This window comes from Gymnodraco acuticeps, unplaced genomic scaffold (assembly GCF_902827175.1).
Source record: "Gymnodraco acuticeps unplaced genomic scaffold, fGymAcu1.1, whole genome shotgun sequence".
Lineage (NCBI taxonomy): Eukaryota > Metazoa > Chordata > Actinopteri > Perciformes > Bathydraconidae > Gymnodraco > Gymnodraco acuticeps.
The window spans coordinates 5455312-5465419 of record NW_022990701.1 but is presented as its reverse complement, the minus strand read 5'-3'; the positions used below and the strand labels follow the sequence as shown (position 1 = coordinate 5465419).

General features: G+C 38.3%; 1 protein-coding gene across 1 annotated transcript; it reads left to right on the top strand.

The window, feature by feature from the left end:
• The first annotated feature begins 298 nt into the window (after positions 1-298).
• On the top strand, positions 299-2966 carry ccdc86 (coiled-coil domain containing 86). Its single transcript, XM_034231231.1, has 4 exons — positions 299-935; positions 1756-1885; positions 1973-2047; positions 2558-2966. The coding sequence occupies exons 1-4, from the start codon at positions 412-414 to the stop codon at positions 2744-2746; spliced, it is 918 nt and encodes a 305-aa protein (XP_034087122.1). The 5' UTR covers positions 299-411; the 3' UTR covers positions 2747-2966.
• The last annotated feature ends 7142 nt before the right edge of the window (positions 2967-10108 follow it).

Genomic DNA, 10108 nt, shown 5'->3' with positions numbered 1-10108 from the left:
TGGAAATTAGCTATTAGTTTCTATAATCTGGCAAATTGCATCTCTTATCTTTGCTGAGATTAATGTATGTGTATGCATGGTCCTTCTATAAATAAATACATATATATATCACTCTTAACCATTTTATGTTGTTCCATTTTTATTTTATGTGAAAGTTTGTCTGTTGCCTATAATGTTGCTAATTGTTGTTGCTGGTCTTCAGCTTGTGTGTAAACTTGATCGACAAAGACAGTAGGTGGAAGAGTTTGTGCAGTTCACACTCCAGACCAGCAGGTGGCGGTAATGCGCTTCGCGTTATGTGTCATCCGCCTTGGAAACGGAAGTAAAGCAACGTACACAACGCTGGTGGAGATCACACGTGGGTAAGCAAGTTTATGAGAGTAATGTTGAGTAGTCAACTTAATTAGAAACATGTCGAAGAGACAGGCAGCTATGTTGGAAGCAAATACCGTTTGTGAAGTGGATCTCGGTGAGGAGGAGACCCAGGATCCTCCGCCGGAGACCAGGCGGACCCGCAGCGGCCGCAAAGTGCGCACTCCTGCCGCGCTGCTGGACTCCATGGCCTCGGTGAGGACTCCCACCCGGAGGACCAGGAGATCCGTCCTGCACGAGATGCCGGCTGAGGAGGAGAAAGACACGGAGAATTCAGTGCCGATACTCGAGAGTGTGGCCGAGGACAAGCTCCCTATGTCTACCGAACCGGGTACCGTGCCCGCAGAGCCGCACACCGAGGCTGCAGCAGATACAACCGGAGCCGCTGTTATTAACGGAGACAGCTGTCTGTCTAGGCCTGCACCGGCAGAAACGGCACCCAGGAGCTCAGAAACCGTCCCGGCGAAGAAGCCTCGTTTGGGTTCAAGTGGTAAACTAACTCCGGCCATTCCGCTGGGGAAACCCGCATCTGGGAGGGTGTGGAAAGACCGCAACAAGCAGAGGTGAGCATAACCCTATAACTGTGGCTAACTGTATAAGTAAATAAGAGCTGAAAATTACTAAAGTGCTGTGATTAAGTTGTTTTTAGTTACTTAAGATTGTTCATACACAACATGTGATCAGTTTATGATGCGTCACTACAGCTTATACTTTCCAACAGTGAATACACATGTGAAAAACTACACTCTTGTCCCGCTTACATATTCATATTGGGACTGTCAGCCTGCTTTTTAATTGTTCTTAAATAGTTTTTTATGCAAGTATATTTTTGCATGGATGACTTGTAATGCAGTAGTTCTCGCAGCTTCTCTTTTCTAACAAATAGTTTGAATACTTTACAACTAGCACGGGTAACCATTACACAGATGTTCCTCTTATATGAATCCCTTTTTAAATTAGATGGACATGATGAATAACGTTGTTTCCTTAGCAGCAAGTATCCCATTTGTTGTGTTGACATTTTAATTTTAATGAGATAACATCATTTAAATAATTGTGTTATTGTAAAGCAGTTGGGGTTCAAACTAAATGTAACACAAATGAAGGTTGGTTCATTTCCCTGAATGTAAATGGATATCGTAGAGATTCTTTTAAACGGAGTAAATAAGAAAACAGGGAAGATGTGTTCCACACAAAGAAATGTATGAAACATATTTTTTAATGAATTGCATTCAGCACTCAACAGACTCAGCTGTTAGTGCTGTTGTAGTTCTTTAGCTTAATTTACCATACGAGAAATGACTCGAGTTGGTATTAAAAATGTAGATCAGTGCATTTCCACTTTACGGGGGTTACTTTACGAGATGTGATTTCCTCCCTTAGGTTCTCCGCACTGTTAAGAGATAAACCGTTGTGCTCTTCATGGGAAAAGAAGATGGCAGCCAAGCGGGAGAAGGAGCAGGTGAAACAGTACACTTCGCAGCTTAAAGACGAGAAAATCAAACAGAAAGAGGTAAGCTAAAGTCATGTAATAATGTAAACTTTGTAATGTTGGTCTTTGCAAGTTTTTTGATGTATTCTATATTTCCTGGCTCTATAGGATAAGAGAAAACGGAGAGAAGACAACTTGAAACGTCGTGCAGAGAACGAACGCAAATCAGAGATTGTTGAAGTGGTATGTCAACTGTTCACACTAAACTTTCTAGGATACTTCACACAATTTAAGATGACACCCTAACACCACGCAGGCCTGTTGTACACAAGTTGTGTACAGAATAACACTGTTATATTATGAAGACTGAAGTATTCTAAATTGTGGGCTTACAGTCATAACCCCACAGTTGCTTTATTTATTTTATGATATAATGCTTCGCTATAGCTTATAGGACCAGTTCAGAGTGGATGATAAAGTACGTGATCAACTGAAGAGCTTGTTCTGTCCAGCATTATGTTGCAAGCTTCCTATTATTGTAATTAAAGCATTGAATTGTAACTTTAAGTTAAATATCCTATTTTACACATTTAAGCCACCTTACATATATATAGAACACTCTTCAAAGTGTGATGCAATGCAACAGCTAAATAGGTGAATTGGCTGTTATTATTAGAAACAAACACACACTCTTTCTATTGGATATGTAACCTTCTTTTTTTTTTTACTCTTATCTTATTTTTGTAATCACAGATCAAGAACACAGCAAAGATCAAGAGGATGAAGAAGAAACAGCTGAGGAGAATCGAGAAGAGAGACACTCTGACTCTGCTGCAGAAGTCTCAGAAGCAGAGTGGGAACCCCAAAGGTGGGAAACCCAAAGGGCGAAAAGGTCCCAAAGTTGCCAAAGATTCAACCAAGGCTGAGATAATAAAAACATAACTGTTCAATACTTTGCCTACATGTTTTACACCTGGGAGGACCTATTTTCACATGGACCCAATGAAAGCTTTCTAAAGAGAGATGTAATACTGAGTCAAAAATAAGGATGCACAATTAGTGTGTCACATGGGCTCTGAGGAGATCAACAGTTAAGATTCACCTTTGTTTGTATTGTTTCCTTTTATTGATGTACCTATTTTCAATAAAAATTGAATCATTATTGCTCTTTCAATTATTTGGAGTAATCTTTTTTAACATCAATGTAGGTATATAGGAGTTTTAAATGTATACCATTAGCACACAAGTGGAATAAGTGTTTTTGCATTTAAGTTGAGATGCTCTGAGATTTTTTTTTTTATGTTAAACATAATTATGACTTGGGCATAGTTAATCCCCTTATCTCCCCTCATAAGAGTTTATAAGCTTCATAAAGCAATATTGTTTATTTCATATTATATCCAATATATCACTCCATATTACCATAAAACAGAGCTGTGGCCATTTTGGGCAATCCAGTAATTACTGAAAGGAAAGACTATCTTAACTAAACTGAAATACAATCTTACAGTTTCAGAGAACTTCTGAAAGGACTATTTGGTTTTAATGTCAATAAGGTCAAGGATTAACTTTGAAACATTTATCATCTTAGTGTTTTGAATAATGCTTGGATCTTTTCTATTAGAGCAGAAACGATTGATAAATTGTGCCAAAAGATCAACTTTATTTTCATCAACAAATGCCACATTTAACCAGCTGCTCAAATTGGAATCTTTGAGGCTCTTCTTATACGATAGTGAACTTCAAATATTTAAGTTTGGGGCTATTAGTCTGACAAATTTGAAAGTGTCCACAATTATAATTGGCAGTTTTCACCATGTTTCTATACTAAAATGATTTAGTTCATTGTTATAGCATCACCTGAGATGTCAGTGTTGGGTGAGACCCTTTGTCTTATGCCAGACGCTGTTTATTCTTCAATGGGTTAAGCAAGAGGCTTGTCATCAGACAGGTGACTAAAGTAATGAAACTGTTAAAAGAATAACAGTGTAGTAAATCTACAACCTATAAACAAATACAATAACTCATAAAAGCCACCCTTATCTCTTCAAAGATATCAGTAAAATGTGTTTAGGTCACAGTGAGCTTTGACCACCCTCAAGTTTATCAATATGGCTATTTGTGCGACATTTTAAAACGTTTCCTCAAAACATTCTTGCCTACAGTGACATAAAGTGAGGCAGTTTGACACCAACTGAGTGGTGAGAGAAGTATTCAGATTATTATATTATATAAAAAGGTACCAACATCACACTGCAGAAATAATGCATTGAAAATGTTACTTTAGTAAAAGTTTGCAAGTATAATCAAGAACATCATATTAAAGTAATATAACTCAATGCAGGCACTCATGCCTTAATGTTACTGTTGTCATTGGTTTGAGAGCATTTTTAACTATTTTGCAACCGAAGATTTCTATTAAACATATTATTTTTCTTGCCCTTTTTTTTACCCAGAGCCCTAAATAACATGTTTTCCTTGTTTTGTCCAACCAATACTTCACACCTCAGAATTATGAAATATAATTTAAGGGGAAAAAGTAAATCCTCACAGTTGTGCTGACTGTTACTATATATACTGTTGGAGAAAGTGATTGAACAAAAAAAATTCTTCTGTTCATGTTTTGTTGGCAAACATCTTAATTTGTAAAGTAACTAGTACTTTTGAATTGTAGTAGAGTAGAACTTTACACTGGCACTAAAATAAAATACTTACGTAAAGTAGCTACAGTAACCTCTAATTTGTATTCAATACTTGAGAAAATAGGTCACATTTCACCAGTGGTTATTGATCATTAAGAGGCATAAAAGGTTGACTCACATGAGTAGATAAATGAACATTGGAGCGGTTAAACTGAATAATAATGTAAACTTTGGCAATAGGTTAGTTTTACTCTGACCTCTTACAACACACTGGTGGTATCAACTGTGAAATATAACGTTGTCACACAGCATCTAAATGAATGCATCACAAGACTCAGGTTTCAGGGGAAAATACTGTTTTCTATGTTCCCTTTAAATAGCAGAGTCAATTTGGAGAACAGGTTGCATACAAAGACACTTTGCTTTTCCCTCACCTTTCTCATTCCAAGTACTTTGAATCATGCCCGGCGCCGTGGGAGGGCCAGGCCCTCCCATTTGACATTCCTGCCCTCCCCCAATAAACACGTTTTTTATTATTTATAAAAATTAAAAAATATATATATTTTATTTTTTAAATTATAAATAAACTGTGAACTTTTATGCTACGATGTATGTGATGTCAGAACAAAACAAAAAAATCGCAGGCTACGTCAAATAAATGCATGTGTCTGTTGTGATTTGTGATTCGTCCCCATTTAGACCAATCACAGCGTCACACTCTGCCGCCTATTCTGGATTTGTTTATTGTTTATTGTGCATTCTGTAGACTCCCATTTCTGTTTGAATTACAAAATGGACATCAGAAATCGGCTTAAAAGGTCTAAGGATTTATTAAAACGAAATAGCGATGAAATAACTGCAGCCGATGGTGCTGCTGGGGACCCTGCACCTGCCGTTGCAGCAGCACGCCTTAATGTCACAAGCTTGACCTCGGCAAACCCCGGGGTTGAGTTAGCGATAATCTTGGGGTTAATAAACCCAAGCAGGTGAAGCTGGATCGTTATCCAGGGAGATTATTTTCAGGAAAGAAGCACACTTTTGCCGCTGCATGGTACACAACAGACCATGGCTTGAAGATTCGTTAAAAGCAGACGCAGCCTTTTGATTCCCCTGTAGACAGTTTAAAGTGAATACGTCTTCATCTGATGCGGCTTTTACTGTCAAAGGTTTTTGCGACTGGAAACACACATTACAGGCTGATAAAGGACTGCTAATGCATGCCGCATCAAAAGAACACATTTCATGTGAGAGTTTGTGGAGAGAGAGAGACAGATACGCGAGGAAACAAATAAGGAAATTAGAACTTTGGTGCAGATCAGCCGTTATTACGTGTCAGCTGTCGTTGATATTATAGCTTTTTTAGCTGTCAACCAACTCCCTCTCAGAGGTGACTCGATTCACTCCACAGCATGTCTGAGTGCAGTGCATAGGAACATAAACCATGCCCAAGGCGGGCTAAACTGTTCATCGTCTCCGTCTCTACTATTTCTCTCCGAGTGCAGCGATGAGGAAGCTGCCATCCGTAACCAGTGTGCCTTGCTCGTGATTTACCAGTATCTGTGCTGCCACGCACACAATGTTTCAAAGTGGTTGCTATGTTGCCCTTTATTTATGTATGTTTGCGATAAGTGTGCGTCTTTACGCAATGCTGTTGGCCTTGCTATTTGATATATATTGTGCCGAATGACATCCACTATGTCTTTGTGTCACACGGAGGAACAACTCCTTCATTGCCATGCCAACTTGTTTGCTTTTAAAATCCTTTTTGTTGCAGTAGAACAAACTGACATGTTTAAAAAATGCACAGTTAAACAAAGCAATTAGTTACACTGAGGTGACCACTGTTAAAGGAATGATCCCTCTTCAAATGCTCAAAGCTGGGTGTCTTTTTCACAATTGTTCATGTTGGTCATTCACCTTATAAAGGCAGGGCTAAAATCAGAGGTTGAGTTAAAGGTGCACATCTGAGGGTGAACTAATTGAAGAGCGAGACGAGAGAAGCAGCATTCACAACTCAAGGCAGCATCATACGTAAAATCCAGAGAAGTAAGTACCATCATGTTCAGTCTGTTGGTGTGTGGAAAAATGACTTTAAGGAATTATTCAGATTTATTTTTGGTAGTTTCATCAGCTGTTAATCAAGTTTTTTTCTTTCTCTGTTGGACTTTAAGTTACATTTTAAATTGGAATTGACTTATCTTGATCAAGTAAGAAAACATATTTTCTCTTTTAGATGCAACAGCAACTTAAGATGCTTCTGACAATCCTCATACCCCTCCTGCTCATCGGTAAGTAAAACATGTTGTGCATTGCAACTTTTTTTGGAAAGGGAAACAGTCCTCTCTTTTATTGTTGTTTTATCTCTATTTTATTAAAAGCATCAGCACATGCTCAAATTGCGGCACCTGCAGCCACCCCCACCATTGCAGCCACCCCCACCATTGCAGCCACCCCCACCGCTGCAGCCACCCCCACCGCTGCAGCCACCCCCACCGCTGCAGCCACCCCCACCGCTGCAGCCACCCCCACCGCTGCAGCAGCTACAACTGCAGCTACGACCATCGCAGCTACGACCATCGCAGCTACAACGACGACCAACACCACCAACACTGCTGCTGCTGCTGCTGCTGCACATGCCCCCCTCAGCTGTCTGGTTGTGTGTCACCTCAGCATCATGCTCTACAAGTTCCTCTTTATAGTGTGACTGGGTAGAGATGCCTTTAGTTCACAGAGCACAGGCACCACATCGTATGTCATTGATGGTGAAATGAACAACCTCATAATCATTTTATGAAGCACTTATGTTGATAGGTTTAGAAAATCTAGATGATCCAGTGTGATGAAATGTTAAGAATTAAAGGTTGTTCAAATCTAAATATCTCAGTTTGTTTATTGTCATCAAAGTCACAATTTGTTTTTGAAAGCTTTCCCTGTTCTGTCACAGGCACTTTCTTCTTACTTTTTTTTCACACTTTTAACTGTTTTCTTGAAATCCTGTATGAAGTGAACAGAAATGAACGATACATGTAATATATAGAGTAAAAAAACGATTTAAAGAAGAAATTGCTGATCATTTTCAGATATTGTAATTTGTTTTCAGTTTATATCCAAAAAACAAATTATTATGGTGTGACCGACTATTGATCACACCTTAAAGTTATCTTTTGGATAAAATACAACTCATCTTGTTTTATATTCATGTATATTTTATGACGCAATCAAGATTTGATATACAAACTTTATATTTAACTTAATGCATGGAACTTTCCACATTAGTCTTTTCTTCTAATGCGTGTTTTAATAATTAGACAGGGAGAAAGGCTTCAGATTTATGGTTTTAAATGTGTTCTAGGTGTGTCACATTCATCATAGTGACTTGTTGAGTCTGAGTCAATTTGCCAAAGGACACCGCTTCACACACACCAAACAGATGCACCTTGTCTTCTTTACAAATGGGGGACATTAATAAACTACGAAGTGTGCAATGAACAAGAATAGGTCCTGGCAGCTAAACCTACTACAGTATGGACCCAAAGTCTAACCATATCTCCTTAATTATATCTCAATTATAATTGGAATAGATTCCCATTTAACCAATATGTCGACTCGTGTGCTGTTTTGCTTGTGATTTTTATCTAAACTTTAAGTTTATTCACCTAAACAAAATCATGGCTGATTTACAGACACCTCTTATCCAATATAGGTCTACGAAATTAAACATTTGTGGGCCGAACGGCATCATGCAACAGATAGAAGTCAACCCCAACTACACACCTGTCGAATTCCCTCCCAGACCACCTGAGGACTCCACAGACCACTGACACCTTCAAGAAAGGCTTAAAAACCTTTCTTTTAAAAAAAGCTTTTGATTAAACTTTTGTTTATTTTGTTTGTTTTTATTATGCCTCCTGTAGCACCTTGGGATTGCTGTGAGCAATGAAAGGTGCTTTATAAATCGAATTTTTTATTATTATTATCAAATGTTATGACTGCATCTTGCACTATTGTCACACATTTGCATTGACAACAGCTGTCCGGGTGCAAAAGAGTTTAAAACTACCTGCTAAGGTAGACTACAGGTTTTGTAAGTATAATGCTCTTTGTGTTACTTTGAGTAAACCACCCAACGAAATTAGAAAGTCTGCTTCTTATTTAAAGTGGAGCACCATCGATTGCATTCATGAAGGGAGAAGTATTGAAAGCCAAAACGTAAGTATATAAAATATACAGGTGAATAGTGGTACACTTGGCTTTCCATAGAGAAGCTATGAATACAATTGCCAACGTTTAATGAAGCTTTTAATGGCTCAGCTCATGAGTCAGGTGGGTCAAATTAAAAGTCTTTGGGCATGTGGAGTTATAAAGTGAGCTTACCAGTCCTCTTCAGCCCGCACCTCCTCTCTGCTTCAGGCTACATTAGCCGCTGTCACCTGAAACACACCTGTCCTGGATCTCCGACTGTCGAGGTGGGCACTGGGCAGTCGAGTTGCATTGTGGGTAATGTGGACGCCAGGTTTAGACAGATAACTAATAATGCATGGGTTAACTAAAATATATCTGCTTCTGCTGGTATTTTCTTAAATATCCGTTATGAAGGTGTTTATATACAATGTGTACTTTATGATTCAACCACAATTTAATATAAGGCTTGGGATGTTAAAGGACAGTGTAACTAGAATTTCCACACCATGTTAAAATATGTCTTTTGAGGGTTGCAATTATCTTTCTGTCTTTCTAAGGGGTGCTTCGACATATAGAGCATGAAAAATCATAAGAAAGTGTAATTGTGGTTATCATGTAGACTAGTCTATGAGAGTTGGACTTACGATGTGTAACCACAAGGTGGAGGTATAACACAAATATTTAGGGATAGCTGGTCGACTTGACAATTCCCAAGCTAAATATTTATCAAACCTCAGAACACATTTATGATGAGCAGTTGATAATTACATTTGTACAACAGAAATATACTGTGTAACATGTATGAGATAACATCAACTTTTATATCCAAGGCAATACATATCTTCAAATCATTCCCAGGGTATAATGTTTTGAGTGTATGCAAGGAAAAACACTCAAATGTTTCCAAAACCTGGAGATTTTTATTTACAGTTCAAGTCAGTTACATGCAACATTTTTCTTAAAATGAATAAAGATGAAATTAGCAAAAACAATAAAAAGAAAAATGCATATTATTTTCTCCAAAATAGCAATATACAAAAATAGAGCTTACAAATACTGTACAGCAATTGTCTCGAAAAATATTCTGCTGCAGAATTCTTAGTTTTTACAAACAATGTCTGTGAGAGTCCACAAACATATCAGTGTTAACAAAAAGGTGTGTGTGTGTGTGTGGGGGGGGGGGGGGGGGGGGGGGGGGGGGGGGGGGCACTACAAGAGTTTCAGAGGAATAAATAACACACAATAAAAACAGGAGGAAAGTTCACTTCAGGGAGGCAGTGATAGAGATTACAAATACTAAATGGTCTGGTCGCTAAAACCAACCATGGAAATATAATGAAAAACCTTGTCTATATTGTTTAATAAAACAGTAGAGGTTTGTCATTTTCTTCCAGAACATGGCTTTCTGAGGCCATCATTCTGACGCTTTCTACCCTGACTAAATGTTTTATGTGAAGCAGTGACGTCGTCTTTTAAAGGA

What these genes read in the sequence shown, in the direction of transcription:
- ccdc86 (XM_034231231.1), top strand. Translation starts at nt 412, where the DNA reads ATGTCGAAGAGACAGGCAGCTATGTTGGAAGCAAATACCGTTTGTGAA. An exon ending in AGAAAATCAAACAGAAAGAG is followed by an intron (nt 1,886 to 1,972) that starts GTAAGCTAAAGT and finishes CTGGCTCTATAG; the next exon opens with GATAAGAGAAAACGGAGAGA. An exon ending in AATCAGAGATTGTTGAAGTG is followed by an intron (nt 2,048 to 2,557) that starts GTATGTCAACTG and finishes TTGTAATCACAG; the next exon opens with ATCAAGAACACAGCAAAGAT.